This window comes from Molossus molossus, unplaced genomic scaffold (assembly GCF_014108415.1).
Source record: "Molossus molossus isolate mMolMol1 unplaced genomic scaffold, mMolMol1.p scaffold_m16_p_4, whole genome shotgun sequence".
In the NCBI taxonomy this organism is placed as follows: domain Eukaryota; kingdom Metazoa; phylum Chordata; class Mammalia; order Chiroptera; family Molossidae; genus Molossus; species Molossus molossus.
In genome coordinates this window covers 56,713,608-56,733,486 of record NW_023425377.1, presented here as the reverse complement: position 1 = coordinate 56,733,486, position 19,879 = coordinate 56,713,608, and the positions used below count along the sequence as shown (strand labels likewise).

Genomic DNA, 19,879 nt, shown 5'->3' with positions numbered 1-19,879 from the left:
ACAGGACAACAATCTGACCAGCCCTGTGCTAATCCTTCACTGCAGCTTCAAATGCAGGCCTTTACACTCTGAAGAGTTAACCATTGAAAAGGGGGAGGGCGGGGGCCAACTTTACAAACAAATTTTACAGAGACTTCATTTTTCAATACACTACACCATCACATTTACAAGGCCATCGCCAATATGGTGGACACTTTTGAACTGTCCAAATCTAAGCTGTGTAATAATTAGCAAGCAGTTTTTACCTATTTATTCAAGCACCGATTAAGCATAAAGGTATGTGTCAAGCATTATGGAAACAAGTGAAAAGGAGAAAAGCCATAGAAACACAGGGCTCTATTTTAGTAACCGCCAAAGACATGACAGTGTAGCCAGTGGTAAGAGACCACAACTCTAGAGCCATTAACTCTGAGAAAGGGTCAACATTCAGAAGAGCTTCTCATGGGAGTTTTGAAAGAGTTAAGTTCACCAGAGAAGACTTGCTGATAATAGCTCTCAACAGAGCACTTCTGGAGAACAGCGCTTACAACACAGGGTTCAGAGACAGAAGAAAAATAAAAAAGGAAGGGACAAGGCTGTACAGGGGCTTGTGAGTTTGGACTTTTCTCTTATTGGCCAAGGGTCACCTCCAGGTATCTGAGTTCAGGGGGAGTTGCATGATCAAATCGGACCTTTCAGAATGTCTACTACAATGTGCAAACTAAGGAGTGGGGACAAAGGGCAAGAAAGCAGGTTATGGCTCAATAGCTGACCAGTGAGAAGAACCAGAAGCAATAATCGTGGCCACTACTGAAACAGGAAATGAGAACACTGAGGAAACTTCAATCTAGCAAGTCACCCAGACTGGCTGAGGGCTAGGCCTCATTATTTGATATGGTTAAAAGAACAGAAGTGGCTGAACAGCTCAGTTGGTTGAAGCACCATCCTCTACACCAAAAAGGTGGTGTGCTCAATTCCCAGTAAGGACACATACCTAAACTGCGGGTTTAGCCCTAGCTGGTGTGGCTCAGTTGATTGGGCGTCGTCCCATGCACCAGGATGTTGCCAGTTAGAGATTCCCAGTCAGGGCACATGCCCGGATTCCAGACTCGATCCCCAGTAGGGAACGTGCAAGAGGCAGTCAATCAGTGTTCCACTCTCACATCAGTTTTTCTCTCTTTCCCTCTCTCGAAAAATCAATGAACTATTTTTACAAACAATAAATTATGGGTTCAATCCCCAATTGGGGTGCATACGGGAGGCAACCAATTGATGTTTCTCTCAACATACCCTCAGGTGAGGATTGAAAAAAAAAAGAAAAATGCCCATCCAGTGTGGCTCAGTGGTTGAGCATCGACCCATGCATCAAGAGGTCAAAAGTTCGATTCCTGGTCAGGGCACATGCCCAGGTGGTAGGCCAAATCCCCAGTGGGGGACATGCAGGAGGCAGCTAATCAATGTTCTCTCTCATCAATGTTTCTATCTCTCCCTCTCCCTTCCTCTCTCTCTAAAATCAATGAAAAGAGGAAGAAAAAAAAAACAGAATAGAAGTGGTGGGGATGAGAGTTGGGGTTTCACCCAGAGACAACTTAACTTACTTTTGGCCAAAAAGTGAGCCTTCCAGAGTGGTTGCCTGGTGTGCCAGAAAACCACACAGACCCTCAGCCTCGTCCACACATAAGCTACCATGTACCCAGAGCCTGGCAAAGCCTCACTGATAGGACCTGCTGGGCCAGTGCTCTTTGAGGCACAACCCAAGTTGGTGCTGTGGTAGAAAGAGACCTATCTCAGATGTATACATTTTATTTAGGTCTGCTACTTAGAAGCCATGCAACCTTGGGAACGTGATTTTGCCTAACTTATCTGTAAAATGGTGACAAGGCCATCTCCTTTCAAAAATTGTAAAAGGAGAAAAGGGATTAAAAATGAAATGAAAACATAGGTGAAAAGTACTGACACATAACAAGAAACACAACAACCTGCTTGAATATTTGAGTAAGGCAGAAAAATGTCAAGTCCCATCAGCACTCTAGAGTAAAGACAGAGTAGCTTTTGTTCTTTATTCATTTTAGAGAGAGAGGGAGGGAGAGAGAGATGGAAACATTGATTGGCCGCCTCCTACATGTTCCCACTGGGGACTGGGCCCACAACATGGGAATGTGCCATGACCAGGAATCAAACTGGTGACCTCTTGGTGCATGGGTCGACGCTCAACCACTGAGCGACACCAACCGGGCAAAAGTGGCTTTTAAGAATAGGGTAAGAAGGGGCCCTGGCCAGTTTGGCTCAGCGGTTGGAGCATCGGCCTGTGGACCAGAGAGTCCCAGGTTCGGTTCCCGCTAGGGGCACATACCAAATTAAAAAAATAATAATAGGCCCTGGCCGGTTTGGCTCAGCGGTTAGAGCGTCGGCCTGCGGTCCTGAGAGACCCGGGTTCGGTTCCCGCTAAGGGCACGTACCTTGGTTGCAGTTTGTCCCCGGCCCTGGTCGGTTGTGCGGGTGGCAACCACTCGATGTGTCCCTTCACATCGATGTTTCTCTCTCTCTGTTCCTCTCTCTCCCTCCCACTCTACCTGAACAACAAAAAAAAACAAACAAACAAACAAAAAAAAATAATAGTAAAAAAAGAATAGGATAGAAGGTTCACTGCATGACTCAAATGCATCACCAACAAGCTAAGATTTCTGAAGACATAACAAAAGGAAGCACCTAGAAAGCCTTTCTCACTTACCACATTCATTGAATTTGTCCTTTAGCATCTTCCATGTAAAATCAAATGGGAGCTGAGAGAGAGAAAAAAAAAAAAACAGACCGATGAGTGATTCAACCATATCCTAAAGTATAAATATCCCCATTATTTCTGAAGGTGATTTAAAGGACTTCCTATTACAAGAGAGACTGGCTGACCTTCAAACTGGGACGATCACAGAGAACAAAAAAAAGTTGGTCTGGAATGAGGTTCTAAACTAGCACATCAAGTTCACTCCCCTGTGGTTTTCCTTGTCTGTGGAAGCATCATACAGAGAGAGCACAATTCCTGTGATTCAAGCCACAGAACCACCGAATAGTAGCTAAGGGTGGTCTATTTGATACAGATGCCAAGGTTTAGTGGCTCAAGAGAAGGGATCAGGAAACTTGAGTTCTTCATCTCACTGTTCTACTACACAGAGCAGCAGCTCAGTGGGTTCACAGAACCCACTATTCTTGCTGCATAGAGGAGTGTAAGCTGTCACATTCCCTCCTAATCCTACCAGCAATAAACTCTGGGGATAGTGACAAGGTGGCCTTGCATGCTACTCAGCTCCTCCCTTTCTGAGGAGGACATGACCTCTAACTTCAACCTGTGTGACACCATTCAGTCCTGGTGACTTTCTGTATCCCTCCCTTCCCTTTGTACGTTACCACTGTGAGGTTCCTGAGGATCCACTTACATTTCTCACAAATATCTGGCAGGCCTTCCTGGCCACCCCAGGAGCATGGCCTCCAGCTCCACCAAAGGAACCTGCAAAACTTCCTCCAAAGTTGCCACGCTCCATCTCGATGGCACGGTCAAAGCTGGCACTGCCACCGCCACCCATGGCCAGGCCCATGCGCTCAATGCCAGCACCCAGGGCTGGGCCCATAGCAGGACCCATACGCTCCAGGCTGTTGGCACCCATGCGCTCCAGGCCCATGCGCTCGAGACTGTTGGCGCCCATTCGCTCCAGGCCCATGCGCTCCAGGTTGTTGGCACCCATGCGCTCCAGGCCGGTGGCCATGCGATCCATCACAGGACCCATTCGCTCCAGGCCAGCCCCCATGCCTGCGGGCACCATGCGCTCCATGCTCAGGCCCATGCGCTCAATGGCAGGGCCCATACGCTCCACACCAGAGCCCATGCGCTCAATGGTCTGGCCCACACGATCAATGGGTGTGGCCATGCGCTCGAGGCCAAAGCCCATGCCGGCACCCATGCGCTCCACGCCAGACCCGATGCGCTCCATGGTCTGGCCCATGCGTTCGATGCTGGAGGCCATGTGGTCTAGGCCTAGTGGGCCCATGCGCTCGATGCCGGAGCCCATGCGCTCGACGGAGCCCATGCGGTCCATGACCAGGCCCATGCGCTCGATCTCAGAGCCCACACGATCCATGCCATGGCCCAGGCCTGCGCCCATGCGCTCTATGCCAGCACCCCCAATGCGGTCAATGCTGGGGCCCATCCTCTCGATCCCAGGGACACTGCCTCCACCTCCACCTGAAAGAGGGACACAAAACACAGGCAAATGTCAATGACTTGTACCAGGAGGGTAACCTGGGAGCAGAGGTGTGGGCACTTCATAAGCTCACCTACAATTCAGAAACTCAGTACCACAATAATGTATCATTTAGATATCCCTCAAATGTTGACAACTATTACAGCTGCGTAGTAAGTACACCATTCTTCCTACTTCTGTGCCATAGTTGAAATTTCCATAATAAAATTTTAAAAAGGAAAAACCCACCCTACACGACTTGTGTTGACAATGTTGTCCATGTTACTTTAGAAGTTGCTAGCACTCGTGACAAGTTTTGTGAGACATGGCTGTCAATATCTAGGAACTCTACAGTTTTCCCACCACCAGAGACTGAGAAATGCTCTCAAGGGAGAAGCTGAGAAATCCCACCCGCATATGGTTACCAGGTGTAATGGATTACATGGTGATGATTCAAAATCACTCACCACCTTTATCCTCTCCCAACCTGTCCCTCTAAGATGCCCTGTTGGTGGCCAATCTGGCTGCATTTCCTAAGCATCTCCGAGGCATAGAAAAGCTATTATATAGCCATATAAAAGCAAGAGATAAAGAAAAACACCAATACCAACATAGATCTGTATATAAGTAAACACAGACAACTACTTCCAGGGAACCTTAACTCTGTCAGGGAAACCACCAACTGATTTGTGTGTAACTTCGCTAGCTTTGGAGGAAAAGTCATCAATGGCACCAGAGTGGACTCTGGAAGAGGCCTAGGATACCTCCCCTCCCCACAGTCACAGTTCAGCTGGACACATGCCGGCAGGTCAGCAGTGCAGTGACCCTGTGATGCTTAAAACTCTGGATAAGGAGGGTCTGGCTCTGCCACTAAGGCCACTGCCCCCCCCCCCCCCACACACACACACACTTTTCTACAAGCAAAGCACATGGGGCCTCTCACTCAAGCTTCACCACCACCACCTGCCTCTGGAAACAGGCAGCTGAACCTGCAGCCCAGTCAAAGATGCAAATTAAGAGAAAACTTTTAACAGTTTCTGTAACTGACTCCCTTACTGACCAATATCATGACCTAGCATGAGTCATTCCCCTTCTCTGTATCTATTTTCTTGGGTGAAAGAAAAGTGGCAAAATATATGCACAATTTTAAGAATATTAAACCTTCAGAGTAGAAATTTTTCATAAACTATAAAAAGGGGAGTAAGAGACTGAGAGGGGAGGTTGTGTGCCCAAGACCATCAGAAATGAGGCTGATCCCCACCACCCCCACCCCAGACACCAAAAGCGGCAGAGAACTAGGAAGAAGCGGTGCCCACATGGAGTTCTAGATCAGCCCACAACAGAAAGTGCCAGCAAGTGGAGTCACCAAGGAAATGCCAAGACACTAAGAGCCATAGGACAAATCAGGCTGGGAAAAAAAAAAAAAAACTTTTAGTTTTAAAAAGTGTAATAATGGAAGGGTACATTACAAAATGTTTCCAGCATTCATCACTGGGCAGTAAGATTTCAGATATTTACTTTCTTCATATTTCTGAGTTTTTATGAGTACATGCTTATATTTTATTAAGCAATTTTATGTATTAGGCGACATATTTTTAGTCAGGTAAAATATTTACTTTTAGGAATTTATAATTTCATAGAATTGAAAACAAAAAAAGCCCCCAAAGTATATGAACACATTATAATAATGACAATGGCTAACATAACTCACATAGCACTTAAGTAATAAATATTCTCTTACATATATTAACTAATTTACTCTTCACAACAATCCTATGAGGTAGTAGGTACTATTATATCCACATTTTACAGTGTAAAAATCAGAGAGGTTCGTTAACTTGCCAAATGTCACACAGCTACGTAGATGCTGGTTCCCACCCCAGGAAGTCTATTTTAGAGCCCATGCTTTTCATCACCACACTTTACTATCCCTGGTAATAACAGCCTATTCTAAAAATCAAAACAGCAAAACTCAACGTTTCCTACCTCCTCCCTGCTTTGCAATGATCTCTCCTCTCTTCAGTGCATTACTTAGGATTTCTAAGGAAATCAGGAAGAAAAAAAAATTAGCCAAATTTCTCTATGGTAATAAAAATTTGTTTATTACAGATTTCTGAGGAATACTACTAATTAAGAAATTTAAAAAGGAGAGTGGGGGTGGGGGAATTGGGAAATACACACACAGACAAGATCATTTCACTGGAAAACTGCAGAATCCTCGATGATGGGTCATGATGTAAGGAACCCACGTATCTCCAGAGTGAGGCCCAGTTGGTAGGGCCATCTGGGAACACACAGCAGCACAGCTAGTGTACACCCGTGAACTGAATTTGGAAAGTTCGAGCAAGAATGGGGCTGGTGGCAATTTTTCTAAAAGCTGGTTCAGACCCTTAGCACTCACAGACTAAAGTTTGCACTCACCCACACAGATTCAATCAATACTTGACCATTATCCCTTAGCAAAACTAAACTGTAGCTACATTTACAGCCCCAAACCCTGCAAACCAGCAGCAAGTGCATACAGTGCTGAAAATGTGACCTAATTAACAAGCTATGAATGGAAAGACTTCAGCAAGCTAAGCCCACCAGCCCTGCCTGGAAGGAGCCAGGTGTGATGGTGACTAAGTGACAGACAAAGCCTCAGGAATTAAAAACCCCAACATACTCAGCTGTCCAAGATGGAAAACACTGCTGCTTGTTTGCCAAAGGTTCATCCAAACCTCTTTAAAGTTTGGTGAGTACTATAATTAGTGATAACTCTTAAAAGATTCTTCTCAGTCTTTCATTATATACAAGAAACTTGGACCATGCCATCTCCAACCTGGTCTTGAAGTGTGCTCAGTAACACAGGCAACAGCCACAAGTCACATCACGCATTATGGCCATGACCACAAAGAAATTAACCCTACCCCACAACTGTTTCTAGTACTGCAACTACCTGCTAAAGGAGATAAGAAAGTACACTAAGACATAATAGACCTCCACGGTGCCTACAAGCCCAGTACAGAGCTGCTTCTTCCGTAGTTACGATCCTGCTCAGTAAGCCCAGGCCTAGTCTCACTTTCCTGAAACAGCACTTAGATCAAACCATTCCTGGTAAAAGCCTTCACAATGGTTCCACCACTGCTTTAAAGAGAAAGGCTAAATTTTTTCCATGGGCATTCATTCACAGGCCTCCCTGCTCTGATTCCCAACTTGAATCTATTCTTCCCATCTCAGGCAGACCCTCACCCCCAAGTCTGCCTCTGCACTGTCCAGCACTTGTCTGTCTGCCAGCACACCCTCTAACCTATGCTGAACCCTCTTGGACACCAACCCCTTAGCTTAAACCACATCTCCTGCTCAGATCCAGGATTCTCTCAGCAGTATGCTTCTATTAGCCATCTAGGGCAGTGCTTCTGAAAATCTCAACACAGAGAAAACCACCACCTTTCTGTGGTGTTTATATGGCTGCCTAGGGCCTGGGAATCAACAACTCCATCAGCTCCCTTACTAGGCCACTTTGATGTACTGACGTCCAGTGCTAACCTGAGCCGCTCTCAGCACTGTCTCCTCAGCTAAACCATGTCCTCCTTCAAGGTCAAGGACCACATAACTATCCATATCCCTGTAGCACCAAGTACAGTGCACAAAGAAGTGCAAGGATCTACTGCACTGGCACAGGAGAGAAAGGACACTGAGTAGTGAGGCACTACATAAAGTAGTACCAAAATGATTCAACTGTCAAATAAAAAACACAAAATAAAATCAAGAACTGAATCTGGAAAACCAATTCAAGTAACTACTTCAAAAACCTGACAAATATTTTATTTGTTACAAAGACCTTTTTACTAACTTAGGTCTGGTGACAAGTAGTAGGCAGGACATTCCAGAACAAAGCCCCTTGTACTCTTGCCCATGATCACTTTGGGAAGCTTCAGGACAGACGACAAACACAATCAGAAAGAAGGTGCCAAAACAGCAGGAGAGAACAATGTCTGCCTGCAGATGGTATTTTTATCCAGGTCAGGAGAGGATGAGTTTTCTATTGCCACATGAGGTACCCTCACCAGAACCATTGTGCCAGTGCAGGAACTGGGAGGAGGCCAAAAGCATCATCACAGAGAGGCACCACAGAGCAGCAAAGGATTAAGGGCTCAAAGTAGAAAAAAGTGCCCATGGGAGCAGTCATGTGTTTCTTGTTCTTCTTACAATAAAAAGCTACAAATCAGTATTTGCAGACAAATGACAATAATTTTTTAAACATTTTTAAAAACACACTACCACTCCAAACACAAAAACAAAGCCAGTCATGGCAATAAGAAACTTTTAACTGACCTTGTCACATACATATTATAAACTCACTCCCAAATTCTAAAGCTTTGGAACTACCAGCCTATTAAATTACAAGAAAATCATTCCAATTACCTAACCATAGTCAGGAAAAAAGTGAAACAAAAGTCTTCACCAACAGTGTCTACTCTGAGAAAGTTTCTAGTAGTTCTTAATTGTCTTTTAAAAAAAAAAAAAAAGGGAAGAAAAGGAGTCCTAAAGATAATGTGTAGAATTAAGAATTCTGTCTAATCAATGAGCTGAATGAGGACTCTTTCAAAGAGCCACCATAAATTCAAATACAGCTCTGCTCATACAAATTAGACCCAAAAAGCTTAAAAGCCTCACACCTGGCCCACGGTGTCCCGTAAAGACAGAGGCTGAGCGCTCTAAGTTGTACCTTGCAGCCTCTTATCTGCACAGGGTGAAAAACAGGTGAAGATGAGGGACAGGGCATGGGATGGGGGGAAATCCATACTCTAAATCACCTTTGAGAGAAACAAACTTCTGAGCCCAGGAATAGACAATCTCCTTGCAACACACTAATAATGGAGAATTAAGCAGTCACAAAAAAACTTAAACTCAAAACAAGGGAAGATGTCCATGTAAAAATAAAGAAAAAATTGCTTTGCAATCTAACTAGAACTAAAACGAGTCTCTCTGCATTTATTTATTTACTTAAATATGTTTTAATTGATTTTTTTTAAAAAGAAAAACATTAATTGGCCGACTTCTGCACACCCCCCTCCAGGGATTGAGCTCTCAACCTGGGCATGTGTCCTGCCCAGGAAATCAACCAGGACCTCTGTCTATGGGACGACGCTCAATCCAATGAGCCACACCAGCCAGGCAAGTTTCTCTGCATTTAGATAGGCCTTCCAATGTTAGAAAACTTTTCTAGTTCACCAAGCTCTGTCTTCTAAAAGGCATCAGTGAACACACCATGCCATCCTTGTTGACTGGAATAGCATCCTGGACTAAGGAGATCAACACCCCACTTGGCAGGGCTATGACAATCTCTACCAGAAAAAAAGAGCCAGAGTTATGTAAGTATAGAAGTTTCAACTCCCACAGCCAACAAACACCTGATACCAATGTGGACAAAGAAGCTACTAGAAAAGACTAAAAGTAGTGCTGTAGATAACAATAAAAAATTCAAAGACCAAAAGCTTTTATCTAGGTCTGGAAAACATACAATTTTTTTTTAAAAAAGACTAAGGAAAACCAGCAGACTGCCTATAAAAGAACCTCCAACATCAGAGTGCTCCTGCACCCCTGGGGCGGACCCTGCCACCATGGGGCATATGGGGCCTTCTTACCCATTCCTCTGCCAAGGGGCTCTCCAAAGCTTCGAGACATTCCCATCTCGTTTCTGGCAAAGTCTCTCTCAAATCCTCCACCCATGCCATGCTCCATCTCTGTGGAAAAAAATATTACCCTAGGCCTTTCCAAGAATACCGTCATAGTTTAGACATTAACAGAACAAAAAACTCTTAAGACACGACGACAGCAGCCATCACCAAGTCAGCATGTTCAGTTTTTCTATATGAAACCAACATTCATCCTTTATTCCAAAAAAAATTAAAGTCACCTCAAGTGAATCCCTGAAAACAACCTACCTTACTCCATGAAGGAGGACTAATTTACAACTTCCATTATAGCCACACAATGGGCACGCCAAGCACCTGCTACAAGTAACTGACGTAGGGGACAACAGAGCATGTTGAGTCAAGGTAGGCTGTAAGAAAGCCTGCTTATATATACAGCAGCATCAGGTACCATCTCTGGGACACTTGCCACATGTCCTGCTCTGCCAAGGGCTTTATGTGTGCTATTCCATGGAATCCTCACAACCAGCCCACACACCACACCTACATTACCCTCCACCATCACTGCCCCTTTACAAAGAAACTGACACTCAAATGGCTTCGTAACTTGACCAAGGTCACATTCCTGGCAAGGGGTGAGGCGAAGGTTGAAACATAAATCTAATATAAAAGCCTATGCTTTAATACACAAGCATAGATAAATAGACAGACAGGTATAGAGAGAGAAATATGCCTGCGTGCAACAGAACTTCTCTACCGACAACTGAAGTGGTTCCGTCTACATAATACAGTTTGGGCAATTTCATCATTTTTTTCTATGCCGACAGCAGGAGTACGTTATATTTTACAATGTCTTTTAAAAACAAAGGCCTGCCCAGCCAGTGTGGCTCTGGTTGAGTGTCGACCCATACACCAACCAAGAGGTCACTTGTTTGATTCCAGGTCAGGACACATGGCCAGCCTGTGAGCCAGGTCCCCGGTGGGGGTCATGCAGAAGGCAGCCAATCGATGTTCTCTCTGAGATGTTTCTATCTCTCTCTAAAATCAATTTAAAAAAAATTAAAATAAATAAATAAAAACAAAGGCTTTCCTCCCTTAAACTCTACCTCTGGGAATGGAAACTAATGTCCCTGGTAACTGCCGTCAATGTGGACACACTGAGCTAGTTGCATATTCTAAAGGAGTAGAAGAAGAGTTCTCTGAGACAGCGTTGTTGTTGCTGCAGGAAGTGGCCTTGCCTCTAGAAAGTCTTCATTGTGTTTTAAAACACGAACAATAGTTGAGCGTTGACCCATGCACCAAGGTCACCGGTTTGATTCCCAATCAGGACACATGCCCAGGTTGTTGGGGGGGGCCTGCAGGAGGCGGCCAATCGGTGTTCTTCTCTCTCATCGATGTTTCTTTCCCTCCCTCCCTCTCCCTTCCTCTAAAATCAATAAAGGAAGAAAAATAATTTTTAAATACAAAACTCTTTTGACTTGTAACTTAAAGATCGTAAACTTCAGGCAAAAATATAATAATAAAAACTGAAACAAAAATACAAAAATAAAAACAAAGGTCTTAGTTTCTATGGGAAAAAGCCCTGCCACACATGTTGCCTGCTTTAGAAAGTCTTTCATGACTCCCATCACTGGCTACTTCTCTTCTCATACATTCAGCTAAAACAAGACTTAAAATGCGTATCATATTTTCTCCTTCCCATATTGAGAGGTCTAGTTTATTTGAAAAATCTAGTTTATTAATCTTGCTCCTTAGAAATATTAACTAAACAGGTGATACATAATGGACACCTTTTATTGCACAACTACAAAAAAGTGGTTATATCCCTATTTCAGCTGAAAGGAGGCTAGCATTAATAAGGAGAAAGGCTAGAATAAACAAGAAAATGCAGCAATTTTTGGTAATGGTGGACTTTATATTCATAGTTTGAATCAACTCAAATGAATCCCACAGACTGGTGGCATTCTATCTGCTGGAAATGTAGGTAACTTGTGCAAGCCTGTGTCTGGTGAGCAGAAAAGAAATCCTAGAGTGACAGTGTAACATAACAGATGGAGCTCTGCTACACTCCTTTAATCCTTACTATAAACCTGTGAAGAAGGCAGTACCCACTCCACTTCAGATAAGAAAGTCACATGCAGGCATTAATGCATTGGCAAAGGCCTCAGAACTAATCTTCCCAACTTTCACAGGCTGCGGAGTTCGGGAAACCCTGTGTAAACTCCAATGTACTAAAAAAAAAAGGTTTTTTTCACTGCCAAACATTGCATCAAATTAGCCATTATTTGATTTATGATAATCTTTTAATTAATTTTTTTACATTTATTTTATCAAGATTTAACATTTAGCCCAGCTGGTGTGGTTCAGTGGTTGAGTGTCGATCCATGCACAAGAAATCGCCGGTTTGATTCCCAGTCAGGGCCTGTGTTCAGGTTGCAGGCTTAATCCCCAAAAGGAGGTGTGTAGGAAGCAAGTAATCGATGTTTCTCTCTCTTGGATGTTTCTCTCTCTCTCCCCATTCCTCTCGCTAACAAAAAAACCAAAACAAACAAAAAAGAAACCAATAAAAACCTATTAAAACTTTTTTTTATTTGACATTTACTGGTTAACTGGCTCCAAGAATCTGATTAATTTCTGGTCAGTCTAATGTTGTCAACAACTGTGACCATAATATATGCATTATGGTCATCAACTAAACATCAAATTAAATCTGAAACATCTTCAATTTTTTTCAGTGATTAAAACTTTCCTTGGGTACAGCAACCAAGGGTACTGGAGGTGATCCCACACAATTAGAACACAGTTCAAGTGTAAGAAAGTCCCTGCTCTCTACTGTAGAGCATGGAGGATGACTAAAGTATCTCTATCTCAGAACATCTAAGAACACATACTCCACTGTGACTACAAGAATCAGCACTTTAAACCTTAAATGACCAGGCTCAAAACTGTAACTGCTGCATTCTAGTTGCCAGGTCACTAAGGACTTTGTCCACCTGGCTCAACACAGCCCCCAACTTATTCCCATCTACTTCTAAATCACATCAATGCACTCAGAGTAACAAACCAAATCTCCTAACAACTCATCTGTTCTGAGTAAACATTTTATCAAGCCAAAGTTCTCCAACTTTCATTTTTATTAAAAATCCCATGCACAGCCCTGGCCGGTTTGGCTCAGCGGTTGGAGCATCCGCCTGCGGTCCGGAGAGACCCGGGTTCGGTTCCCGCTAAGGGCATATACCTCGGTTGCAGTTTGTCCCCGGCCCTGGTTGGTCGTGCGGGTGGCAGCCACTCGATGTGTCCCTTTCACATCGATGCTTCCCTCTCTCTTCCTCTCTCTCCCTCCTCTATCTGTACAAAAAATGGAAAAATGTCCTCGGATGAGGATTTAAAAAAAAAAAAAAAATCCCATGCACACACAAGCCACAGGCAAGCCTGAGGGCAACACATACCTTTGTCCCTTCTTTCCTAACTCATGGTGAGAACCTCCCTATATCTTTTCTCCATCATTTAGATTCTAGAAAGCACCCTATGAACAACAGTTTATTCATCAGGAACATCTTTTTCCAGGTGACAGCTGACATCTATCCTAGTAAGGTATCCTTGATCTATACTATCTCCACATATCCATTAATACGGATCAGCAAGAAAAATCTAACCACAAATCCTTAATGACTTCCCATTCCAAGGAAGTTGATGTGTATAAAGGAAGCAGTCTTCCCACAGGTTGAGGTCAGAGGGTCCACCAACACCCAGAGGATTTCAGAAAGACAGACTGCAGGGTTCTCACAGGACACTCAACAGCCCTGCTGGTCAGAGGGTGCCAACTGAAACCAGTGCTAGGGGCAAGTCTAAAAGGCAGATTGCAGCATATTAAGAGCAAGAGAGCCTCCTAGGTCCATATCCCACCATTACCAGCCATGTGACCTTAGGCAAGTCACTCTCTGGACCTCCGTTTCTGATGAAATGCGAGATAACAGTACCTACACATCATGAGGTTCTTGCAAGGACTAAATAACACACTGTCACTATAATTACTATTATCATTATATTTCTATTAAAGAGGTTTCTTAGAAGGGCTGTAAGAGTTGAATGATAGTACACAAGAATCATCAGAGCAGATGATCAAGAACTCATCAGCCCAGCACTACAGGAGAGACATGAACTTCATCAAAACACTGAAGAAACTAATCCTTTACACTTGCAGACCACTTTAAAATGTGCAAAACATAAGCACAGGTGTCTATATGATGCTTGCTAGTGTTGCAGGCAATAAGATAACATTAAAAATTTAGCCCTGCCGGTGTGGCTCAGTGGTTGATCATCAACCCATGCACCAAGAGGTTGCTGGTTGATTCCCAGTCAGGGCACATGCCCAGGTTGTCAGCTCCATCCCCAGCAGGGGGCATGCAAGAGGCAGCGGATAGAAGTTTCTCTCCCCCTCTCCCTTCCTCTCTAAAAACCAATTTAAAAAATTTTTTTAAATAAATAAAACTTATTGGACTATTACTGGGGAAGCTTCAGAACACAGGATATCTCAAGAGTTTAGTGACTAAGAGAATAATCACTTACCTATCATTAAGTCTAGCTTCTAAATTACAAACTTAAGATTTTACTGATATTTAAGGATATTTGAAGACATCTGATTCAGTAGAAAAGGAAGGGGAGAATCATTTATTAAAAATGGGTCTGCTGCCTAAAGGTCACCCAATACCCAATAGCCAGCAAAGGGCAAGAGCAAGTAGGAAGGCAACACTTATCTTACCGTTTATTCTGCCCATGTTCATCCCAGATCCAAATCGACCCATGTTTTCCATACCACCACCAAAGGGTCCCTCCATGCCTGAAAGAGAATTCACATTTCAGCACCGTCCCTATGAGACTGCTTAGACTGGATCAGGAAAATAAAATTGTTCTCACAAGTTTCATCTTGGGCACATTATATTTTCTGCCAGAAATTAACAAGTTGTGGATTTTTAGAAAAAAACAAATGCAAGTGCCCTTGCTTAAATAAATTTTTAAAAAAGGTGATCTCATCCACCCCTCTCCATGAATAGACAAGCAAAGAGAGGCCCAGAGAGATGAGGTGATTTGAATTGCCCAAGGTCACAGAACCAGTAAGTGAGAAAGCCAAAACCAAAAGCTAAGACACCCACTGGAAGGACTGACAGGTGAAAGTTAATTTCAAGACTCAAACTTTTTTTTTATCCTTACCCAAGGACATTTTTTCGTTTTTGTTGTTCAGATAGAGTGGGAAGGGGGGGGGGGGGAGAGAAACATCGATGTGAAAGGGACACATCGAGTGGTCGCCACCCACACGACCCAAACTGCAATCAAGGTACATGCCCTTAGTGGGAACCGAACCCAGGTCTCTCTGGACCACGGGCTGACGCTCTAACAGCTGAGCCAAACTGGCCAGGGCAAGACTCAAACTTTTTGAAGATCAAAGTGAAAATTTCATGCAGGGCTGAAGAGAAAGAAAGGAAAAAAGAGAAAACCATACCTAAAAGCGATTACATGTGTACTTCGTTTTAAATTTCTTACCTCCCATTTTATTTATTCCAAATCCTATGCCTTCCATTCCCATTCCTTAAAAAGAAAAAGTCAATGCAAACTAAAATTATGTCAAAGCAGTAACATTTGAACTTAAAAAAAAAAAAAGCATACAAGAAACTCTAAACCAGCAAATGTATAAATATCCCTGATTATGAATATATTTACCTATCAAGGGGGGGGACACTCTTCCATTTTAACTGTCAAACCATCACATTCCAAAAAAACTATTTAAGCCTTTAATAAAATAATTGACATGTGACTCAAAATTCTGTGGGGTTCCCAGTTTAATCAAATGACCACAGTTTTAAATATGAAATCTAATTCTCAGGCACAAACTAGGGAACATTCACTAGAAGCTTATTTTAGGAAGCAGTGTATTTAAAAATCCCTTGAAAGGTAAAATTCTCTAAATAAAAAGAAGTTCCCCACCCCAGCCTTTCCTCTTAGGTGTCAGACAGAAGGGTGTGGTGGTCAGATTAGTAGAGCCATTTGGACCAGGCTTTTGAGGTAGGTCTCAACATTTAAGCTGAGAAGACGACAAGGGATACACAAAACTGTTAATAGAGGGTAGAGGAGCACCCATCTTGAAATGCAAAGGATTTCAAGAAAGAAAGACTTAAGTGTGAAGTCATAAAAATAAAATATTTCTTAATATATAAATGTCTCACTGCACAGAAATAAAGATGCTCAACAGCAAAGAAAGTTTAATCTACACATCGAAGCTTTCGTTCATTAGCTATTTCTTATCTTCTTGAACAAAAACAACACTGTGCATCACATGTCCTGTGGCCTGCAACGGCTATGCTGTCATGTAATGAGGCCCCCTCGCATTTTGGAATCCCATCAATGCTGATACCTCTAGAAGCTGTGTCAGCACCAAGGTCCAAGCCCAAGGGGGTCTGGGTAATAGATTGCATGGGCAGTGCTGTGGTCCCATGGTCAGGAGACCTACAGTCTCTGTCACTAACTGATAGTGTGACCTTGAGCAAGACCAACTCTCTGGCTTGCCTCCTTTTATTGAATGGCTTAACTATCTCCTCTCAGAAGGTCATGCAAGGATAAACATGCTAAGGTATAATGGCTTTAGGGAAAAAAAAGGATTCAATTCAGGAAAAATACAAAATACTGCCTTTACCAAAATAAATAAAAGGAGATAATTTTTGTCCCAATTAATTCTTAATTCCTTTTAAATTACTCAATGTCAAATTATCCCCAAAATTAATAACTTTAATTATATAATAACTTTTAACTTCCCCATAGGCTCCCAATCAAAGTACACTGTAATTCTCACCTGCGGGTCCTAGGTTTCCCATGCCAATACCTTTATTCAGGTGATTGGCATCAATAGGCTGTCCTCCTGGTCCTAATCCCATGCCAATACCACCAAGTCCATCTGAAAGGAAAAGAGAAAGTCAGAAGAGAGCACTCCACTAACTCAGAATAAACTGTGACAAAAAGAGTCATAACTGTCAAGATCCATTCCCACCCACCCACCTCTACCAACAAATCCAGGATCTAATTTGTAACTCCACAGAGGTACATTTGGGAGCTCTCCTTTTTAAGGCAAAACCTTTTATATGCAATTACAGAGTAAGAGTTTGTGATATGTATAATATAAAAGGGCAACTAAAAATTAGTTCACTATAAAGTTCCTATGAGCAACTCACACAATAAAAATCGTGAGCACCTATTTGTTTCCCTAAATGATGAACTGAAAAATGCTTGATAAAAAAAGGCAAGTTAAGACATTAGGTGGCAAGCATGACAAATATGCCCATCCCCACCTCCCAATCTGGTAGCCCAAAGGACTTTTCTCATGAAAAAAACAATGTTATGAACCAGCCAAGTAACCAATGAGCATACACTAGTCTCTGACTCTGCTTCAGGCAGTTTTAATAACAATTAAGTTAGTGGGTTCACAGAATTCACCCTCTACCCGCAAAGCTTCCTAACCCATGGATAGCTAACCCAAAGAAGGACCCAAGAATACACACTGGTCTCTCAAAATAGCCAAGAAGGCTTGTACTGGCCAGAAAGCTTAGTAGGTTGGAGCCTTGTCACACACACACCAAAAGGTTGTGGGTTTGATTCCAGGTCAGGGCACATACATAGGTTTCGGGTTCAATCCTCAATCGGGGCACATATGGGAGGGAACTAGACCAGCTGGTGTGGCTCAGTTGGCGGAGCATTTTTGTCCCATGCACCAAGAAGTCATGGTTTGATTCCCTAGTCAGGGCACATATCTGGGGTGCAAGCTTGACCAAGTAGTAGGGGGCATGCAGGAGGCAGCTGATCCATGTTTCTCTATCTCTTTATGTCCCTCCTCTCCCTTCCTTTCTTGCTCAAAAAACAAACAAACAAAATACACACACACACATATATGTGTGTATAAAGCCCCGGCAGTTGTGGTTCAGTGATTACAGCATGGGCCTGTGCACCAAAGGGTTGTAGTTTCAATTCCTGGTCAAGGACACGTACCTGGGTTGCAGGTTTGATCCCTGGCCCCAGTCAGGTAAGAGCAGGAGACAACCAACTGATGTCTCTCTTTCTCACATGGATGTTTCTCTCTCTCTCCCTCCCTCCGCCATTTCCCTTTCACTCTCTCTCTAAAAAAATTTTAAAAAATAAAAAAAAAGGAAAAAACACCCTCAGGCAAGTATTTAAAAATGATAACAAAGAGCCAACAACACCTGAGATAGTGTAAGACACTTGCAATGCTCTAGTTAACCAAGGTCTGAGGCTTAAACCATGACCAGGCAACTGTTTTTTAAATGGGGAAAAAAAAATTCATTAGAAAGGGGAACAGGGCAGACAAAAGAGGGTATGGGGGTATAAATGGTGATAGAAGGAGACTTGACTGGGGTGATGAAAATACAATACAATATACAGATGATGTATCATGGAATTGTACACCTGAAACCTATATAATTTTATTAACCAATGTCAACCGCCCCCCCCCCCCGCAAAAAACCTGACAGAGTTCCTAAGTATTTAATCTAATTTACATCCTTCTGTTTTTGAATTGCATAGATACAGCAGCAAGAAATAGCCAAGATTACTTATTTCCTAAGCAGTGAAGACTTTCAAGTCAACCCTCTAAAATGTGCTCAGAGACCAAAAGCTATGGACAATGGGCTCCCTGGGGGCCCAGTGTGTGCCTGCTAAAGTTGCCAAGCAGCCCCCCACCCCAACCCACAGAAAATCAACAAGATCCATCACACTGAACCTGGATGATCACTGCAAGTGCTCATATTGAAATGTGGTCTTTCAATAAATGTTAACTTTCACCTGGCCAGTGTGGCTCAGTTGGTTGAGCGATGATGTCCCATGCAACAAGAGGTCACTGGTTCGATACCCAGTCAGGACACATGCCTGGGGCCTGGGTTGTGGGCTCAATCCTTGCTAGAGGGCATGCAGGAGGCAGCTGGTCAGTGTCTCTCTCTCATAGATGTTTCTCTCTTTCTCCCTCTCCCTCTAAAAAATCATTAAAAACAACTTTTTTATGTTAACTTGCAATAGATAAGCCATCTCCTATTCTTTTAATTTTTTTATTTATTTATTTTTTATCCTCACCTGAGCACATTTTTCCATTTTTTTGTTCAGAGTGGGAGGGAGAGAGAGGAAGAGAGAGAGAGAGAGAGAGAGAAACATCAACATGAAAGGGACACACTGAGTGGCTGCCACCTGCATGACCCAACCAGTGCCGGCGACAAACTGCAACCAAGGTACATGCCCTTAGCGGGAAATGAACCTGGGTCTCTCAGGACAGCAGGCTGACGCTCTAACTGCTGAGCCAAACCAGCCAGGGCCATCTCCTATTCTTTTCAATAAAATTTTTTTTTCCTTTTATCTCCTCACCCGAGGACATTTTTTCATTTTTTGTTCAGAGGGGAGAGGGGAGAGAGGAGAGGGGGAGGGGGAGGGGGAGGGAGAGGGAGAGGAAGAGGAAGAGACATCCACACGAAAGGGACAGATCGAGTGGCTGCCACCCACAGACCCCAACCAGGGCCAGGGACAAACCGCAACCAAGGTACATGCCCTTAGCAGGAACCAAACCCAGGTCTCTCTGGATCACAGGCCGACGTTCTAACCACTGAGCAAGACCAGTCAGGGCAATAATTATTTTTCTTTATTGAATTTAGAGAAAGAGGAAGGGAGAGGGAGAGAAAGATAGAAATAGCAATGAGAGAACATCAATTGGCCGCCTCCTGCATGCCCCCACAGGGCACCTGGCTCAAAACCTAGGCATGTGCCCTGACCGGAAATCGAACTCGTGACCTCTTGGTGCATGGGTTGATGCTCAACCACTGAGCCACACCAGCCTGGCAGCCATCTCCTGTTCCTGAAGTCATCAACCTCCCTTCGATATCTATTACCAAGAGTTAGTGTTGTAGTCTCTGACGGCTGGGCCCCAAACATAAGTCACTGCTCCAGACTAGAAGCACTGAATGGCTCTCCAAATAGTCTCACCCCAAC

At 43.5% G+C, this 19,879-nt stretch overlaps 1 protein-coding gene across 10 annotated transcripts in view; it reads right to left on the bottom strand.

Moving 5' to 3' along the window:
- Positions 1-19,879, bottom strand: part of HNRNPM (heterogeneous nuclear ribonucleoprotein M) — a 48,629-nt gene that overhangs the window by 634 nt on the left and 28,116 nt on the right. For 3 of the 10 annotated variants that reach the window (XM_036240202.1, XM_036240205.1, XM_036240210.1), the window contains 7 exons: positions 16,695-16,796; positions 15,392-15,436; positions 14,613-14,690; positions 9,842-9,940; positions 6,198-6,251; positions 3,411-4,213; positions 2,711-2,762 (listed from right to left, as the gene is read on the bottom strand). In XM_036240202.1, the coding sequence (XP_036096095.1) occupies positions 2,711-2,762; positions 3,411-4,213; positions 6,198-6,251; positions 9,842-9,940; positions 14,613-14,690; positions 15,392-15,436; positions 16,695-16,796 (1,233 nt within the window). The remainder of the gene's footprint in view (positions 1-2,710; positions 2,763-3,410; positions 4,214-6,197; positions 6,252-9,841; positions 9,941-14,612; positions 14,691-15,391; positions 15,437-16,694; positions 16,797-19,879) is intronic. The other 7 variants (XM_036240209.1, XM_036240204.1, XM_036240211.1 and 4 more) reach the window with 5 other exon arrangements.